Source organism: Perca flavescens, chromosome 11, assembly GCF_004354835.1.
Source record: "Perca flavescens isolate YP-PL-M2 chromosome 11, PFLA_1.0, whole genome shotgun sequence".
NCBI lineage: Eukaryota > Metazoa > Chordata > Actinopteri > Perciformes > Percidae > Perca > Perca flavescens.
This window is the reverse complement of record NC_041341.1, coordinates 32,830,908-32,849,747: the sequence shown is the minus strand read 5'-3', so window position 1 is coordinate 32,849,747 and position 18,840 is coordinate 32,830,908. Positions and strand designations below refer to the sequence as shown.

General features: G+C 43.5%; 4 protein-coding genes across 4 annotated transcripts; 3 read left to right on the top strand and 1 right to left on the bottom strand.

Annotated features, from left to right (window-relative positions):
• The first annotated feature begins 245 nt into the window (after positions 1-245).
• On the top strand, positions 246-6,222 carry fkbp7 (FKBP prolyl isomerase 7). The gene is made up of 4 exons (XM_028591596.1): positions 246-499; positions 946-1,097; positions 3,692-3,819; positions 5,734-6,222. The coding sequence occupies exons 1-4, from the start codon at positions 270-272 to the stop codon at positions 5,893-5,895; spliced, it is 672 nt and encodes a 223-aa protein (XP_028447397.1). The 5' UTR covers positions 246-269; the 3' UTR covers positions 5,896-6,222.
• Positions 6,223-7,827: 1,605 nt separating this feature from the next.
• osgepl1 (O-sialoglycoprotein endopeptidase-like 1) lies at positions 7,828-14,106 on the bottom strand. Its single transcript, XM_028592199.1, has 7 exons — positions 13,588-14,106; positions 12,460-12,847; positions 12,152-12,356; positions 9,210-9,358; positions 8,291-8,421; positions 8,115-8,186; positions 7,828-8,016 (listed from the first exon to the last, which is right to left on the bottom strand). Exons 1-7 carry the CDS (start codon positions 13,797-13,799, stop codon positions 7,932-7,934), a joined length of 1,242 nt encoding a protein of 413 aa, XP_028448000.1. The 5' UTR covers positions 13,800-14,106; the 3' UTR covers positions 7,828-7,931.
• A 160-nt stretch (positions 14,107-14,266) lies between these two features.
• alkbh6 (alkB homolog 6) lies at positions 14,267-16,345 on the top strand. Its single transcript, XM_028592201.1, has 2 exons — positions 14,267-14,353; positions 15,130-16,345. The coding sequence occupies exon 2, from the start codon at positions 15,135-15,137 to the stop codon at positions 15,840-15,842; it is 708 nt and encodes a 235-aa protein (XP_028448002.1). The 5' UTR covers positions 14,267-14,353; positions 15,130-15,134; the 3' UTR covers positions 15,843-16,345.
• adat3 (adenosine deaminase tRNA specific 3) lies at positions 14,274-18,249 on the top strand. Its single transcript, XM_028592200.1, has 2 exons — positions 14,274-14,353; positions 16,822-18,249. The coding sequence occupies exons 1-2, from the start codon at positions 14,297-14,299 to the stop codon at positions 17,890-17,892; spliced, it is 1,128 nt and encodes a 375-aa protein (XP_028448001.1). The 5' UTR covers positions 14,274-14,296; the 3' UTR covers positions 17,893-18,249.
• Positions 18,250-18,840: the final 591 nt, after the last annotated feature.

The window sequence follows — 18,840 nt, the reverse complement described above, 5'->3', positions numbered from 1 at the left end:
CTTCTCCAGTCCAATCTCTCTTATAATCGTTCTCTTAATACAGCCATGCTTAATACATCCATGAGTCCAACGCGTCATTGCTGAAGGCCAGGGCCATGGCTTGGTCCAGTTAAAGAGGAGGCGGGATTTAGAGAACCTGGAAACAGCAATCCCTGACAGTCCGAGCTCAGGGCAACGTGGTTCCACATAGTAAGTAGCAGCCACAGCGGTACAGTTCCAGCTCTCCACGTCCCCCCACGGGGTGTCCAAAACGTCAGAAGTTGCCACGAATGCACAGCGGCATGATGTGGAGGTTAGTGAGCTGCACGCTGTGGCTTCTTGTCTCTTCTCAGCTCAGTTTCTGGTGTGTTTGGGCGACACCAGCTGAGCTGGACGGCGACGTCAAGATTGAAGTTGTGTTCAAGCCCGAGCAGTGCGCTCCGAAGAGTAAAAGAGGAGATCTGATGAACGTCCATTACGATGGCTTCCTCGCCAAAGATGGTTCTCAGTTCTACTGCAGGTTGGTGGCTCGAGAAAAACTTCGCTGCAGTTGATAGATATCATCTTTGCAAGCCTATTCGATGCTTTGGAAGTCAACATGCACATTTTGCAGGCTTTATTACTGTATTATTATGCTTTTGTAATGTCTAAATGAAGATTGATCACTACAGAGGTACATTATATGCTAAGGTCTCCTTATATAAATTGTATATCCTTCATTTCAATGCGACATACATCAAGTACAATACTGGGCATCGTACTATTGCTTTTAGGCCTTCAGCAGTCCTCACACATGGTACAATGGAGTGTTTAGGGACAGTACAAAAATAAATTGGGTAGGAACCCCATACTGTAATGGTACAGTCCCTGACCAAAATGATAGATCTGTCCATATGTGCTCAGATGGGCCCTGCAAATTCTGTTGATGTGAATTCTGATTGACCTTTTTGCACTGTTTCTGTTTAGTCGATCAGACAAAGCTGGGCACCCTCAGTGGTTTGTGCTGGGCGTCGGACAAGTCATTAAGGGCCTTGATATTGGGATGGAAGATATGTGTCCTGGAGAGAAGCGAAAAATAACTGTTCCCCCTGGCCTGGCCTTTGGAGAAAAAGGCAAAGGTAAGTAATTGTAACAGTGGTTTTTGTATTAGGAAAAGCTTTATATTACCCACTGCTAAATCGTAGATTTACACAATATTCCATTACTTTAAAGGGTTTTTAGTCCCTACTATGGTTCAGACTCACTTCCCATAATGCAACTTGGTAGCATCAATTCATTAAACACATACACGTCTTCTAAACTACACAGCCCCCGTTTGTAACGTAAGGCTTTATGTTATAAATTTGTAGTCTCCAACCCTGAGCTGAGATAACCCTGATGACATCACTACGAAATCACCAGGGTTATTTACTCAGACTTGAGAAAGCTCCTCCAGAACCACAGAGGACATTATATAACTGTTCCCATCCCACGGCTTTCCAGTTTTTTTGGTCACGAGTCATCTCTTAGCTGGTTGGCTTGACTCCAGGCTTAAAACTCTTTATATAAGCATTTGATGAAACGTCACTGGACATGTTAAATGGGCAAAAATCACTCTAATCCAGAGCCGCTCACTGCTCACCAATCTTAGCGCTTAAATTCAATGTAAAGCGTGTCTTGCCAAGGAAAGCAGTGGGATGAGTAAACTGATCATCATGTGTAAAATCGGTTGAGTGCTTCTTTCAATATTTACCAAAAAGTTAGATTACCACGCAATTTACAAACAATGTTCTCGTCCACGTGTTCTCTGATCACTTGTTTCAAGCAAGTTTTATGTTTGCAAGTGGATGCCTTAGTGAAATGAATGGATGTCAGTGGCGGGAGGGAACATAGGAAATGAAATGACAATGTCCAGGACTAGTATTGATATGTTGTATGATTGAGTTTGTCACGGCATAACCACAACCCTGGGACAACTTGCTAACATCGTCTAGGACTTTCTAAGTTTGGCCGCCTGTACATATGAAACTACTAGAGGATGGATACCCGAACCGAGCCCGTTGGGACCCGATGGCACCCGACGGGCCGGGTAGAAATGATGTTCGGGTTCAGGTCGGGCTCGGTCACATCAGCGCGATAAGACATCGAACATTTTAAATTTAAAAAAGCTTATTATGTATTTTTGCCCCGTGTTCGCTGATGCGCTCATCTGTTGACATTTCCGAATGCCTTTGTACAGTTGCTTAATAAAAGCTTTCCACACAAACAAACGTACATGTGTCATTAGTATGAGATTTGAACTGTGACGGGCTCGGTTCGGGCTCGGACAGAAATATCTTAATGCCTGTCGGCTCGGGTTCGGTTACTGCTCTGTCGGACGCCGGCCGGGCTCGGACAGAAAAATGCATCCCGATCCCAACTCTAGAAACTACGCTGGCCCGGCAGCGCTTCGTTCAGTACTTGGACTAGCTCACTGCGTTGTCCGACCCAGGTCAGCGCCAGCACTCTTTTGAAAGAGTAGACATTTGTAGACATTTAAGAAGCGGACAATAATGTTAACACAACTTGAATGGGGGAAAAAGGGTTCTCCTCCGAAACACTTGTCTTTGTCCTGAACTCTGACTTCTTCTTCTTCTTCTTCTTCTTCTTCTTCTTCTTCTTCTTCTTCTTCTTCTTCTTCTTCTTAACTCTCCCAGTGTCTGCGACTAGGTAAGCCCCTCCTACCTCAGCCTGGCAACCAATAGGAAGATTGTGCCGTGACAAGTTAAAAACAATAAATCCTATTTATACAGGCTTTTAAACTGATTCTTGTTGTAGTATTGTTTCTGTGCTGGAAGAGCTGCCTTCACGCTGTCTTGTCTTCTTTTACAGCACTTTAGTTGAAAGGGCATCACATCCCTCGCCGTGTTTGCTGCTCATCCCTCCATGGCATGTACTGTAAGCATGCACAAAGGTTTAAAGGTCTTTACTTCATCTCACATCTTCATCTCTTTCTGCACGCATTGGAGCACTAACAGCACGACTAACAGCTGATTATTAGCGTTTTATCTTTTACTACTGTTTCTTACTAACCTCTTCATGTTGGTGTTCGTAAATGCACGTTGGCGTGATGTTCTGATGGTGGTGTGGCCCAGCCTGGGAGTCTACATTTCAGGGTTCATCACTTGATTTCACCATTTGGCTGCGGAGGAAATGGTTTTGCCAAGTGTGCGTGCTTTTGCTGTCTCTGCAACAGTTTGCATTGCAATTACGTGCATGTAAAGTTTAAACCTATCCCAGGCTGAGAGCTGCTGAGTGGGAACCCAGTGCTGTACAGCTGTAATGGAGGCTCCATGTTCTTGTTTTTCTCTCAGTAAAAAAACCTATCAACAACTTCAATTGCATGTTGCTCTCTTGAGAATATTTAAATTTTCTTGCTGGATTTAATAACCATATCCTTATGGGCTTTTACATTTCGTAGACGTTATCCATTCGTTTACGTAGTTAGTAGCTGTTTTGTTCAGTTCATCACAAAGTCAGAACATTTAGCAGAACCACCGACCAGATAAACTCAGTAAAATGCAACTCCCCTTCTTCCTGAAATGTCGTCACACCAACTTCACAACTCCACCCTGTACGGTAGTGCATGATTTAAAAAAAGATCAGTAATTATGAGCTACTACTATGGCATTATATTTGCTCGTTGTTTTTTAAACTCTTCACGTGCTGCTGTTATTTCCCCCTGATGAAATAGATCCAGTGCCGCCCAACGCTACGGTGGTGTTTGAGGTGGAGGTCTACTCCGTGTCCAGGGGACCGCGCAGCATGGAGGCCTTCGGACAGATGGACCTTGATAGAGACAGAAGTCTCACAAAGGCTGAGGTAACTATCGTCTACAGGCCAGTCATTATCACAAAACTAGCTCAGACAGAAAAGGTAATAATCATGGCTGGATTAACATGCTCGGAGGGGGCGCTTTTTTAAACACTGGTTACTCTTCCTGTGCAGTGTGTACAGTCTTTCCATTCTGGATGATCTCTGGTTTAACACATTAAAGCAACACTATGTAACTTTTAGCCGCAGCTGTAGTTCCAATGAGACAACCTATAGGGGAACCCAAGAGGGACAAGATACATAGTGTTGCTTTAAAGGAGAAATCCGGCGCAAAATGAACCTAGGGGTTAATAACACACGTGTACCGAGTCAACTGTTCTCTGGGATATGTTTTCATGCTAATCCAATGTGACCAGTTTTATCACAAACCGCTAATTAGCTCATAATGCTAGTCGTCGGGGTACGGCTAAAGTAAAAAGAAATCGCTATTTCTATACCACTAACAATGCTCAAAATAGCACTACACTTCCACGGTAGCATGTAAACACAAGCATTGAGAACTTTGTAAGTGGACAGTCAGTTGATTAAAAAGATAGTTTAGAAAGACGGTACCGTTGACGTATACAGGCGCCATCTTGGGAAAACGGTCACGTGCGGCCGAACGACAAAGTCCTAATGGTTGCACGGTGTTCGTATTTTGAGTAATAGATGTATTTCCACAAATATTCATAATGCTTTTTTGTTTTTACTGTCCCTACAATGTCATGTGGTTAGTCTGTATTTTTTAAACAGATGTCCAATTAATTTAGCACAAACCAACTGATACCTGGAGTTCCAGTTGATAATCCAGCCTTGGTAACAACGGGCTCGTGACAAGATTGTTATCTAAAAGTGTTGGATGTGTAGGGTTGGCTCAATGGGTAGAGCAGGCGTACATGTACCGAGAGGTTTATGCCTCGATGCAGAGGTCCAGGGTTCGAGTTCGACCTGAGACAATTTCCTGCATGTCTTCCCCCTCTCTCTCTCTCCCCTTTCTCACCTAGCTGTCCTGTCGAATAAAGGCGGAAAAAGCCCTAAAAATAATCTTTAAAAAATATCTCATCTAAAGTTGATGCCACATTTATATATATTTTACGAATCATTTGCTTTCCAAACAGCTTATAAAGAATCCAAACCGTAGTAACCTTGCCTTTGTAGTTGCCTCATAAGAGAAGGCCACATACTGTATGTTGTTGCTCTCATTATCTCACATCATAAACATCCATTGATTGTACTGGAACGTTGTCAGGCTGTATATCACTCTGCCTTTCATTTATAGACTGCATTTGCTCGACAACTCCTTAGAGCAGTGTCAAAACAAAATAAAGGGACTACAAACCACCAGGGAAACAAACACATCTTAAAGGGATCAAAAATATTGGCTCAACCCCAGAATACCTGCTTCCAAGAATTAAAGTTATTAACATTATAATAAACAAATGTCAGGATTTGTTACTCCTCTGCCAGCAGGCTTATAGTCGTAACGTTATCTGGATTGTTGATAGCACTTTAAAAGTCCCATGACATGGTGCTCTTTGGAGGCTTTTATATAGATCTTAGTGGTCCCCTAATACTGTATCTGAAGTCTCTTTTATATAGACCTTAGTGGTCCCCTAATACTGTATCTGAAGTCTCTTTTATATAGACCTTAGTGGTCCCCTAATACTGTATCTGAAGTCTCTTTTATATAGACCTTAGTGGTCCCCTAATACTGTATCTGAAGTCTCTTTTATATAGACCTTAGTAGTCCCCTAATACTGTATCTGAAGTCTCTTTTATATAGGCCTTAGTGGTATATGTCGCCTGAAGAGACCAACAGGGCCTTGTTATGTTATAGCAGTGTTGTAAAAGATATATAGAAAGAAATATATGTGTGTTATGGATTCTGAAGTGTGAACAATGAAGTGTTCCTTTCATTTTCAGGTGAAAGAGTACTTAAAACTGGAATATGAAAAGGGCGGGAAGGCACGCGACGACCCTTTCTACGAGAAGATTATGGCTGATATATTCCGCAAGAGTGACCACGACAGAGACGGGCTGATCAGTGCCAAGGAGTATAATATTTATGAACATGATGAGCTCTAGTGTTGGAAGAAGTGGATCTCGTTAATTGTTATAGTTTATGTACATTGATTAATTTGAGAGAAAACATAAATGGGGAAGGGAAAACTCCACCCTCAGATGTTCGTATATTGCAGGTGTTTTTTTTGCTACAAACATGTCAGTGTTTCCTTTAGGATTTTTTTTTTTAGCAGTGGGGGTGGGTCTGTCCGAACAACCACCCCCCCCCACGAGCCACACCGCCAAATGTTTTACGTATGGAACTGACACTTAAACTTGCTGCAACACAAACAAATATGTTTATTCACCTGTATTCACACACAATGAGGCATATTTTCAGTTGTGATTGAACTCTATTTTTTGATCATTTAAAAGGCAACCGCGACTACGTTTTTTGTACAGCCCTATTTCTGATATTGTGGTGGCAGAAATTTTGCCGTGGTGGGCCGCCACTACAAACTTAACATAGAGGAAACACTGCTTGGTATAGCAGTGGATATTACAAGGTTTTGACCAGTTCAGCCCTAGCTGTTAAAAAAAGATTTGAACAGTTTCGGGCTGGCTTTTTCCTTTTTAGAAGTAAGTAACTTTGTTAAGGTATTTGGAGTCCCCAAGACATCTTTCCAAGCCAGCAAACTAGCCACTCAATTTGCATAGTTTAAAAGTATTAAACTATGCAAACACGTCTCCAACACCTGTGAAAACCTGTGTCCAAATACCACTAAATGTAAGATTTTTTTTTTCTGTCTTTAAGTTTTGTCTTTTGGTAAACATTGATTCAATTTGCAGCACAAAAAAAAGAAACCGCAGGATTGCAATATGTTGTGGAATCCTTGCCTTTGAAACTGTAACCTGACTGCCATGTCAAATGAGATGTAAGAGGAACCAGACACAAGAGAGAGGAGCTTCAATGGTTCCAGCTTCCTGTGAGTTTTCTGCCCTCTAATCTGCAATATCACACCAGTGTACGGATCCATAGATGGAGGCGGACATATTGAAAAGGTGACCGCAAAGACTTCTTTCCTTCCAGGAAAGGACGTCCAATACAAGCAAGGCTAAAATAAATGACGGCACATGTGGCTGTGATTGAGAAGTTTGAATAAAATTGATGATAAAATGCACATTTACAAGTCTTGTGTACACCTTTACGTGGTGAAAATCAGGATTTTCATTGTATCCAGGTGAACAATTGTATTTAGGAACAATACATGAATGAACATAGGGTATGTGGAAAACTACAGTATGTCATTAGTAATTCGGAGTCCTCTCAGTTGTGAAACAATGGATTCATGGGATTTTTTTTTTTTTTTTACCAAGATAAGAAAAAAAGTTTAAAAGATGAATTTGCATTTCATTTCCAGCGTAGGTGGATGAAAATGTATTGTGAACCTACATGCGGATCCAGATCAAAATGTGGGCTGGATTTGGCCTGTCGGGGCCTTGAGTTGGACACCTGGGATCTAAGGGGGTCGGGAAGGAACATGGGACAGGAAACCTGTGACGTAGGCCGGTCCTAAGCCTCTGAGAGCTTTGTATACAAGGACTTTAAAAGAAATTTTAGAGGCTACAGGAAGCCAGAGCAGTGCAGCTTAGACTGGAGTGATGTGTTCTCTCTTCTTTGTTTTAGTCAGCAGAGTTCTGGATAAGTTTCAGCCTCTCGAGATGTTCAAATACTCGACGAGTTGTCCCACACAAATGTGACAATTAGTTGCTTGTCACAACACAAGGAAGTTATCACGCGGTGAATACTAATCAGTCACCCCCATGTTTAATGCTCGGACGGAAACTTATTATAAGCTAAACTAATTCTTTGTAATGATGGCTGTATTATTTAAAAAATACAGTCATAGAAAAATAAAAAAAAAGAATTCACTTTGATGACATTTTAAGTAGGAGTATTTAAAAAAAAAAAAAAATCAAGATGTACAAAAACACATTTATTAATAAATAATGTTTATTGTGCTTATACATATAATATATACACAGTATATACTCTGACCTGGGAAAATATAGGAGTGACAAAACACTTTGTTTCTGCGCAGAACAAAACCAACAGTGTGTCAGTTGGGGATCTTCATCCGGACTGAGGGCAACCTGATCGCTGCTGCCTTCACCTCCGCTGTCATGTCAACACCCAGCCGGGCCCTGGAATACACCATTAATATGAGCTCATGGTAAAAAAAAAAAAAATTGTATCTTGCACTGAAATCAGAAATGAAATCTTTGGTTTAGTGTGGACCTACTTTGGCTCATAGCTGACATCCACATCTGGAGGCAGTATCCCTTTCCCTTCTCTCAGGCGTTCAACACCGTTCCTGGTTTTAAAAAAAAAAGAAAGAAAAAGAAATATAAGTTTGTCTCAGATGGATCCAATCGGATTCACTGTCAACGCTTTACTAAAAGGTCAATATACACCCACCATGCAATCATCACTCCGTTGTCAGTGCAGAATTTGGCTGGAGGACAGAGCAGGCGTAGTCCCGTCGCGTCAGTGATGAGAGTCAGAGCCTTGCGGATGTACTGATTGCTCGCGACTCCTCCAGACAGCACCTGTCAAAGAAGAGTTCACGATGAAATCTTCGAATCTAGATTAGCGCAGTCTTCTCGGATTCAAAAGGATGGGGCTGGTGTTGTTCTAGAGTTTTCTTCTTCTTCAAATCCCATGAAAAGACCAAAACCTACAATGTGTTGGTTTGGTTGGTGACACCTCTACCCTGCTCTCAACTCCAAGCCCATTAGGGAACATACACCCCCCAAAACTAGGAGTAAAATATTAGTTGGGGACTATTTTCAGCTGCGAATTAACACATTTTTGGGGCACTAGCGAATATTTTTATTTTTTTTTCCCCCTTTATTTCAGAGTGACAGTGGATAGACAGGAAAGGTGGGAGAGAGATGGGGGAGGACACGCAGCAAAGGGCCGCAGGTCGGATTCGAACCCGGGCCGCTGCAAAGGCCTCAGCCTACATGGGGCGCACGCTCTTACTGGCTGAGCTAAAGGTCGCCCTCTAGTGAGTATTTATAAGATAAACATAGAATATGATACCCTTATCCTTTTAAAAGGTATGATTTTAATGTATATATTTTTTTTTTTTATTATTGTACACAGAATATGTTAATCTAAGTACAGCATGCTGGGAGCACAAGTGAAATAAGATCAGTTTAACACCAGTAACAGTGTCCATATTCCTGTAAGCAACCTTAGAAGAAAGAAGAAACCTTTTCTCCAATGAGCACCCAATGACTGCAACTCTAGACGTTGGCATTGTTGTTCCTACTGTTCTAAAAAGGTCAACGCGTGCATTCATAGCAAATACAAAGTGAAGTGACGCGCTCACCAAGGTGGGACTGCTCGATGGCAGCAGGCCGATGGCCTTGCAGAACAAGATGGCTCGGTGTGTGCGCTTTGCGAGATGAGAGGCCACTGTGTGCTGTGCGGCAGCTGCAATGTCATTCACGCATGATAACAGTGTCCCCTGTCCGATACCTACAGAGGGAGACAAAAAGGTACAATTCAATACAATGTATTTGTCGCGTGACATCATATAAAAATACAATTTCAGGGAAATGTAATCCGCCAGTTCCTTCAATTTGTGCATTAAACCAGTGGTAATAATAAATATGTGTGTGTATGATGGGGGTATCCTAGTGGCCTGAGGGTAAAAGCTTCTCAGTGCTGGCCTGGTGTACCCGGTACCTTCTCCTAGACCTCTACAGGTAGAAAGGCGGGTGGTTTGGATCTTTAATGATTCTCCTAGGCTTTTTCTCTTGCCGCGCCTGGGCCCCGTATGTTCAGCCAAACAAACAAACTCTCTGCAGGGATTAGCAGTCCTGTCCCGTGCGGTTTCTGTACCAGAACCCAGAATTTCCTCAGGCGTCTGAAGTGAAACGGTCTCTGCCTTGCCTTTCTCACCACCAAGTCCGTATGCAGCGCCCGGGTCAGACCCACTGCAACGTGGACCCCAAAGCACTTGACGCTGTCCACCCTCTCCCCCGAGGACTAGTAGTTCCTTCCCTGCTTCTTCTCACCCAAAGTCCACTATCGTCTCTTTAGTCTCGCTGACATTCGTGAGTATGTTGTGGCCCTGATACCAGCAGGTCCCTCCACCTCTCCCAGGTAGGCCTTTCCATTGTTGTCTGTGATCAGTGATCTGTGATTTCATTTATTTAGATATGAAGTTCCCCAACAGTTTCTGTCAACCTGTGACAATGCTGGGGAACTAGTGATAAAGCAGGTACAATTTTATTGAATAAACATTATCAAGAGTGGGTTTCTTTTTATGCCTATTTCTCATTGGTTTCTGGTGTGCAAATTACATTTTTAAAATTTTCCTAAAACTGACAGTTTTACACATACAGTGGGGGAAATAAGTATTTGACCCCTTGCTGATTTTGCAGGTTTGCCCATTTACAAAGAATGCAAAAATCTACAATTTTAATCATATGTACATTCTAACAGTGAAAGACAGAATCCCAAAGAAAATTCCAGAAAATCACATCATGTGAATTTATTAAAATTGATAACCATCTGATGAGGAAAAACAAGTATTTGACCCCCTGGACAAACAGCAAGTATTCTGGCTCCTACAAGCCAGTTAGTCTTTCTTTAAGACACAGCCCCAATCCGAACCAATTATCTACATCAAATACACCTGCCTCACCTCGTTACCTGTATAAAAGACACCTGTCAACACCCAAACAACCAGCGTCCAACATCACCACCATGGGCAAGACCAAAGAGCTTTCTACGGACATCAGGGACAAGATTGTTGATCTGCACAAGGCTGGGATGGGCTACAAGAGAATCGGAAAGCAACTTGGAGAGAAAAGATCAACTGTCGGTGCAGTTATCAGGAAATGGAAGAAGCACCACGCCACCGCCAACCTCCCTCGGTCTGGGCCTCCACACAAGATCTTGCCTCGTGGGGTGTCCCTGATCATGCGAACGGTGAGGAATCATCCCAAAACCACAAGGGGGAACTGATGAATCAACTGAAGGCAGCTGGGACCACAGTTACAAAAGAAACGGTTGGTAACACACTACGCCGTCATGGATTGAAATCCTGCAGCGCACGCAAGGTCCCCCTGCTCAAGAAGAAACATGTACAGGCCCGCATGAAGTTCGCCATTCACCACCTGGACGACTCAGAAGAGGCCTGGAAGAAGGTGATGTGGTCAGATGACACCAAAATAGAACTTTTTGGCCTCAACTCAACTCGTCATGTTTGGAGGGCAAAAGAACACCAGTACAACCCAAAGAACACCATCCCCACCGTCAAGCATGGTGGTGGCAACATCATGCTTTGGGGTGCTTTTCAGCCAAGGGGACGGGACAACTCCATCGTATTGAGGGGAGGATGGACGGGGCCATGTATCGTGGAATTCTGGACCGACATCTCCTTCCCTCAGTGAGAGAGCTGAAGATGGGTCGAGGATGGGTGTTTCAGCACGACAACGACCCTAAGCACACCGCCAAAGCAACAAAAGAGTGGCTGAAGAAGAAGCACATCAAGGTTCTGGAGTGGCCTAGCCAGTCTCCAGACCTGAATCCGATTGAAAATCTTTGGAGGGAGCTTAAAATTCGAGTTGCCAGGCGACAACCTCGGAACCTGAATGATTTGGAGGCTGTCTGCAGGGGAGGTGGGACAACATCCCTGCCGAAATGTGCACAAACCTTGTCACCAACTATAAAAACCGTTTGACATCTGTGCTGGCCAATAATGGCTTTTCTACAAAATATTAACATGCTGTTTGTCCAGGGGGTCAAATACTTGTTTTTCCTCATCTGATGGTTATCAATTTTAATAAATTCATATGATGTGATTTTCTGGAATTTTCTTTGGGATTCTGTCTTTCACTGTTAGAATGTACATATGATTAAAATTATAGATTTTTGCATTCTTTGTAAGTGGGCAAACCTGCAAAATCAGCAAGGGGTCAAATACTTATTTCCCCCACTGTAAAACTGCCAAGCCTCTATTCATTGAGTAATTTGTTCATCTGTGTAGTTGATGGACACAGATGAACAATTTCCAAAATTATCTTTTTTTTTTATGCGTTTTAAAAGCAGATATTTTGACTTACCAAAGCAGGAAGAGCACACGTTAAACTAATAAGATCAATGATCCCATGCATTACTGCAATGCAGTAATTCATGTTATGAGTTACACACGTGTTGGACAAGTCAAACTGTCTGTAAAAAAAAAAAAAAAAAAATTCTATGCATCTGATCGCTTGGGTTGTGGTTGTCATTTGCGAGACCTTGTGTGTGTCCTCATACCTTCCTCGGCTTCTTTTTTCATTATCAACATGTTCACTTGATTCCGTAGCCCAGCGAAAGAAAAGCAGCAGTCATACGTTTGTCCCATAGGAGTCCTGAAAGGGAACCTCATCCTGTCGCCATCCTTCGCTAGAAGCTCTATAGCTTGTCCTCCACTTAGCGTGGAACACTGTGGGTGTTTTATGAGGGACAAACGTCTTGCCACCTGAGAATCCACAATAAGACAATATCTGATTCGTTTGTGATCACAAATTGAACATCACGACCACTAACAACACTCACGTCTTAGCGTTAACGTAAGACCTTACTTTATCCAGTGTATCCCCTGGAGCTTCATCCAGAGTGTGACCCAGGAGCAGAAAGTCGTCGACTCCTCGAGCCACGGCGAGAAGCGAGTGACCACCGGAAACGAGCAGGACCAGGAAGGGGAAGGCGACCGGTTGAAGCATCCTGACGGTCAGGGCGTGGGCTTCCATGTGGTGGATGGGGATGAAGGGCAAGTTGTGCTGCCTCACAAACCTCTGACTGAACTCAAGACCGACGCCCAAGCTCAGGCCCAAGCCGGGCTTCACGGTGGTGGCCACGGCCGAGAGCCGGCTCGGGTCCGTGACGCTCCTCTCCAAAGCCTCCTGGACCACACGCTCTATGTTTTCTCTGTGGAGCTGTCGTGCCACTGTGGGGATGATGCCACCAGTCCTGCAGCAATCAAGAGGGAAGGACATATGTCAAAAGCCCTAAAGCAATGACCCTGTTAACTGAACACAGCTTTGACACCCAGGCCCGTATTAAGACAATGTGGTGCCCCATGAGCACTATACCTCAAAGGTTATTATTACTGTTATTATTGTGAAATTAGTGTTCATAAACTAGTAATGTATGATCTTTCAACAATTTCAAGTGATTTACGGAATTTACGGAAAATATTGTTAAAGCTTGTGTCATGTGGTTTCCCCCCACTGGTTGTGAATGGTTGGTGCCCCTGGGCACTGGCCCAAGTGCCCTTATGGATAATCCGGGCCTGCTGACACCCACTGCAGTGGCTTAAAATCCTTCCAGAGCCACTTACCAACATAGGGTTATGATTTAAACGCACAAAAGACCGAAAGGATAATCCATTTTAAGTCCATTTATTTCCATTTCAGGTACAGTGATGCTACTCCCGTCTCAAGCCAACCCCCTCCCTATGTGGACCCCAGGAAGAGTAGCCGATGTTCTGCATCAGTTAATGCTAGGGTAGATCCTAATAAAATCAAATAAAATCAAGCCAACTAGGGGGTGTCAACAAAAATAATCAGGGGAGTAAACAACCTAAATATGTATGTAAATAATTATACCACTCATAATGTAGGTAGGCCATCTCATCCCAATAGAACAAAGATTTGGTAAATGTAAATACAATACAAATGATAAAGGCAGTAAATGGCTCCTACACCTACCTCAGGTGAACTTCTTTCTGTGAATGTAGAGACTCTCCCAGTATTTCACCCGTCTCGTCCAGCACAGCAGCTCCAGTGTCATCACAGCTCGTCTCAATGCCCAGAACCAGTCTGGAGCAAGGTGCTCCTCCAAGTGAGGGAGAGGACCAAAATGGGTGTCTAGACTGTAGCAGCCTGTGCAGAATTTTTACTTTTGTAGGGAACATGGCCATGACTCTAATACTAGCCAGCTGTGAGTTTTAAATAGTCTAGGAACTGGGGGTGACCTCGACTCATTTCCTATTGAATTCTAAACTCTTAAATTAAGATAGATGAGACGAATATGGGAACGGCATCACATTAGTTCCCAGGGCAACGAACCAAAAACAGAAAATACACGAAGCCCATGGAGTTAAAAGCAGCAAGTTAGTGTACTCAGAAGCATTAGTTAGTATTCTCTCTTCCGCTCTAGCCGTGTGGCTGCTGCGTCACATGTAAATAATTCCGTGCACCGGCACGTTTGGGACCTTTGATTAAGTACAGACATGAAGGCATTAACAAAAATATGAGCAACAAAATTCAAATGATATCTGTTAAACTTATACTTTTAAATAGCAAATAATGATAATAAAAAAAATCGGTTGGAAAATAAAGCATGGATCTAAAAATGTGATGCTTTTTGTAGGGGACATTTTAGTCAGCTGCACAAGCATGTGCATGTGTCGAGCGGATGACAGGGCTTTCTGACCAAAACGGTATTTGCATCAAAGTTTTGATGTCCAAAGAGGTAAAGTTGATTTGGTGTCACTAAAAATGTCAAATGTGTCCGTTTTTAGGTTCCTGTAGGTAGCGGCGCGGTGCTATGTGTGTTACAAACACGGCGCTTTTTCAGTATTTGAAATTAGCCTTTTCCGTGTAACGTTATTGAGCTGTGATGCCTTCACGGGTAACGTTACCAGGTCCAGAAATGCGGTTCTTCTGATTAAAAACCAATTACGTTCATTTGTACTGGATTTTTCTGTCGCAGGCTGGCTAGCTAGCTAATGGGGAGAAGAACAAACCAGTAACGTTACGTTTCATGTCCGTTAACTTGTAATGTATCATACAAACTGTTTGACGCTCTGGCTGTAGTTTAGTTCTTGTGTTGTAGGCACAGAGTGCGTATGTAGCCAAAGGTTTTGAGGGAGGTAACCGTTGCTAATGCTATCAACATAACTTACACGTAAATGCCTCGGATCCCTAGACTGTATACAATATAGCTCGGATCACGTCTACTGAGGTTGACGAGGGACTTACGGCTGCTAGCAGATATATTTTATTATAAACTCGTTAATTACATAAACTGTACGTTTCAATTCACATTTTAGACGTTTCTGGTAGATTTCCAGTCAGGTTTTCTAGTACTAGTATAGCTACGTTAGTAATTATTAGATATGGCTGTGGTACACTTTATGTTTCTCCCTGTTTAGCCACCACCAGGAAGGTTAGCTTTAACAGCGTTAGCATTTAATTTTTTTTGACTTGGGGTTTTTTAACAAGCATTTCATGTCAACTTTTCTAAAGGAGGTATGGAACACCCGGCTTGTATTTTGGAGGAATTGAAGCAGTTTGTCGTAAAGGACGCCCCACCAACGGTGTATTACATCCCAGATTTCATATCGGAAGATGAGGAGTCCTACCTTCTACAGCAGGTGTATAAATCTCCCAAAACTAAATGGACTCAGCTGTCAGGCAGACGGCTTCAGAACTGGGGAGGGTTACCTCATCCCAAAGGCATGCTGGCAGAGAAGATTCCTGACTGGCTCCGGACGTACTGCGAGAAGATTTCCTCTCTAGGTGCATTCAGTGGGAAAACCGCCAACCACGTGTTGGTTAACGAGTATAAACCAGGGGAAGGGATCATGCCTCACGAAGACGGCCCTCTGTACCACCCGACCGTCACCACCATCAGCCTGGGCTCTCACACCTTCCTTGACTTCTACGCACCCATCAGCAGCCAGGAGGCCGCTGGCGCACCGCAGACGGAGGAGAGCCGCTTCCTCTTCTCCCTGCTGGTGAAGCCGCGGAGCCTTCTCATCCTGCAGGATGAGACGTACCAGCGTCTCCTCCACGGCATCCGGCCCCGCGCCCAGGACACGCTGACGGACAAGGTGGTGAACCGGTCTGCTGCCGGGGCCGTGCCAGGAGAGACCCTGACCCGAGGAACCAGAGTGTCACTGACCATACGACACGTGCCCAACGTTATGAAGACAAAGCTTGTACTGGGGAGGAAATGAAGAAAGACTGCACGTTGGCATGATAAGTTTGTTATAATACTACACGCTGCGTTTGCCACGGACACCATCAAGCATACGATCAATGGGACTGTCTCCTCCAAGCTGCTTCATTCACATTATATGTGTTTATAATGGATCACTCACTTCTAGCTTTGTTAAATATCTGTGCTGCCTCAAGTGATCACACCGCTGTAGTAACTTTCCTGGATATTATCAAAGGCAACATTACAAAGAGGGTCACAACTAGAAATTGTTTAAACTATGGATTCATCTCTTAAGTATTTTAAGGGAGTATGGGATCTGAGTAGCAAAAATAGCAAATATATGGAATAAGAATGGTGTCTTAAATCTTACATTTTTGTTGATTCATCATTCAACTGTTTCAGGATTACATACATAAAATGGACATAAATCATTATTGGTTGTGCTTTGTGTATGTATTGTTTACTTTATGGATTTATTTAACAGCTACAAATAAGAGTCCAACCGATGAACAAGCATGGCCAATACAAGTGGTCGAAAATGTTCTGCTCCCCTACATGTTTGTCACATCAGCAGAACAGCACTGTAAGGGTTGTTTATCAAAAAATGAATAATGGCCAATATGTTCTAAGATTATTTTTTTTAAACCCTGCTTCAACCAAGCATGCACATGTAATTCAAATCAGCATGTTTCAGTTGACAGATACACATTTTGTTTGCATTTTACTCTAATAAATTAAGAATAACTCCTCACTTATTAGCCAGAGTTACATCTTCAAAATTACTACTGCCTTGTTCATGTTTTGAGTTGGGACACAACCTGCTGGCTGATCCCTGGAAATATAATGGCGCAAAGCTCTTTTTGGGCTAAAGCTGTTGTGTTCTATACTGTAGAGCGGGCTTAGTTTCTGTCCGGCACAACTGAAAGGCTTTGTCATCATGTGCCCTTGTCCTGAAAAATGAAAAACTGACTTTGGTGTGAAATCATATTTCACAGGAGGAAACCCAAACAATGGAGCCACAGACGAAGCGCTGGAAAGGATCCGTGTGTGACTCCGACTCCTGGGTAGCTTATCCTGTCCTGTCAGACGAGCAGTCACAAGACGTCGAGCTGATAAAGGCGTTCGCTGCACCCATTGTCAACAAGAAAGAGACCTCTCGGCTGCTCCGGGAGCTGAGCACCCTATACCCGTTGAACGGCCTTCAGCACATCAAGAGGGTGCGGGCGGTCCGGGAGAAGGGCAGCCCTCATCCTCTGGAGGTCCTCGTGTGCCTCGTCAGCGACGCGCCAGACACAAAGGTGATAAACATCGACTCTCTGCTCCCCTCGGATGGAGTCAGACGCGACGGGTTAGGTGAGCCTTTTGTGGTGAAGGTCCCTGCACGCCCCCCCTTGACCAGACCCCAGTTTGAGCTGGCGAGCAAACACTGGCCCACCTCCTTTCACGAGGACAAACAGGTGACCGTGGCCCTGAGAGGAGAGCTCTTCAGTCCGCCTCAGAAAGCCAGGATGCACATGTACATGACGTCTGCGCTAACAGCTGCCCAAGCAGGAAAGGAGTTGGGAATGGAGGCGGTGGGGGCTGTGGTGGTTGACCCGGCAACGGAGAGAATCGTCGCAGTAGGCCACGACTGCAGAGGTGACCATCCTCTTCATCACGCAGCCATGGTCTGCATTGACCTGGTGGCTCAGAGCCAGGGCGGCGGACGTTACTCTTTTGACAGATACCCTGCTTGTGGGTTTACCTCGCCAACCTCAGACCCCTTCCAGAGCGCCCCTGGATCAGAGGCGAGCCCTCAGCCGTACATATGCACCGGGTATGATCTTTACGTGACCCGAGAGCCTTGTGTCATGTGCGCCATGGCGCTGGTACACTCCCGGATAGGTCGGGTCTTCTACGGGACTGCCTCTGCTGACGGGGCTGTAGGGACCAGATATAAAATCCACTCACAGAAAGATTTGAACCATCACTTTGAGGTTTACAAAGGCGTGTTGGGCAAGCAGTGTGAGGATCTTAATGGTCTGGGCCACCACATCAAAAGAGAGCGTGTACAGCAAAGTAGATAATGTATCCACTTCAAAATATCAGACATGAATGGGCCTGGAGCTGGAATTTTTAGTTTTTACATAAATTATATTATAATGTTACATAAGCATTTCTTTTAAATAAACGTTTTAATCATTTGGCCATTGTTGTATTGAGAGCACGTGTGTAGATGAACACTAATAAGGCTCCTGTAGGCTCGTTGGAAGGATTAAAGAGCAAGTTGGTGACCCTGAAGCCTGACTTTGTGTAAGATATTGGCAGCATAAAAATGTTAATTTAGCGGGGAATTAAGTCATTTTCTTTTGTAAGATTCTCAGTGCATAGGTCCAGATGAAGGAGCATTTGTTTTGTTTTTATAAATTCAGATGCAAAAAACCGACTCAAACTGAATGTTAAATTCAGTATTTAGCTAGTGTTTTTGTGCTTATCTTTGAGGTATTCCCATTTCCAGCGGTCACAACCTACAGTACTAAAATAACGTACCATTGTTTTGTCACAATTCAGCTTGTGGCTGTAAAATAACAAATGTTAATTTGTGAAGATTTTGTAAAGTTTGCCGTTTCAAGATTGGAGAGGCTCCCCCCCCCCCCCGAGGACTCTTTGACAGTATGAGCTACTTGAAGAGCATGTCAAATTAGTTTTCAAACTACGTTGTATACATAGGATTAATTTCTCAGATGTGCATTTTGATGATTGCTTCCAAGCTTCTTTGTTATTCCTGTCCAATCTGTTGTAATACTCTATCATGCATCTATTACACTGTGGATGTGTTATAACACACTTCCCTGATAAGCCTAGGATTGTCAGTGTTGCTTCTCAGGTCAAATACATTTATAGAGTGTGGTCTGGACCTACTCTATCTGTAAAGTGTCTCGAGATAACTCTTGTTATGATTTGATACTATAAATAAAATTGAAATACGGTTTTCTAAAAAACAGCTTCTGTATTCACCTTTTTTATAGTAAACC

Excerpts from the sequence above, each read along its gene's own strand:
- fkbp7 (XM_028591596.1), top strand. The coding sequence starts at position 270 with ATGCACAGCGGCATGATGTGGAGGTTAGTGAGCTGCACGCTGTGGCTT. Across the intron at positions 500-945 it reads GGTTCTCAGTTCTACTGCAG|TCGATCAGACAAAGCTGGGC; the intron begins GTTGGTGGCTCG and ends GTTTCTGTTTAG. Across the intron at positions 1,098-3,691 it reads CTTTGGAGAAAAAGGCAAAG|ATCCAGTGCCGCCCAACGCT; the intron begins GTAAGTAATTGT and ends CTGATGAAATAG.
- osgepl1 (XM_028592199.1), bottom strand. The coding sequence starts at position 13,799 with ATGGCCATGTTCCCTACAAAAGTAAAAATTCTGCACAGGCTGCTACAG. Across the intron at positions 12,357-12,459 it reads CAGGGGATACACTGGATAAA|GTGGCAAGACGTTTGTCCCT; the intron begins GTAAGGTCTTAC and ends GTGGATTCTCAG. Across the intron at positions 9,359-12,151 it reads GAAAAAAGAAGCCGAGGAAG|GTATCGGACAGGGGACACTG; the intron begins GTATGAGGACAC and ends CTCCCTCTGTAG.
- adat3 (XM_028592200.1), top strand. The coding sequence starts at position 14,297 with ATGACAGGGCTTTCTGACCAAAACGGTATTTGCATCAAAGTTTTGATG. Across the intron at positions 14,354-16,821 it reads AAGTTTTGATGTCCAAAGAG|GAGGAAACCCAAACAATGGA; the intron begins GTAAAGTTGATT and ends CATATTTCACAG.
- alkbh6 (XM_028592201.1), top strand. The coding sequence starts at position 15,135 with ATGGAACACCCGGCTTGTATTTTGGAGGAATTGAAGCAGTTTGTCGTA.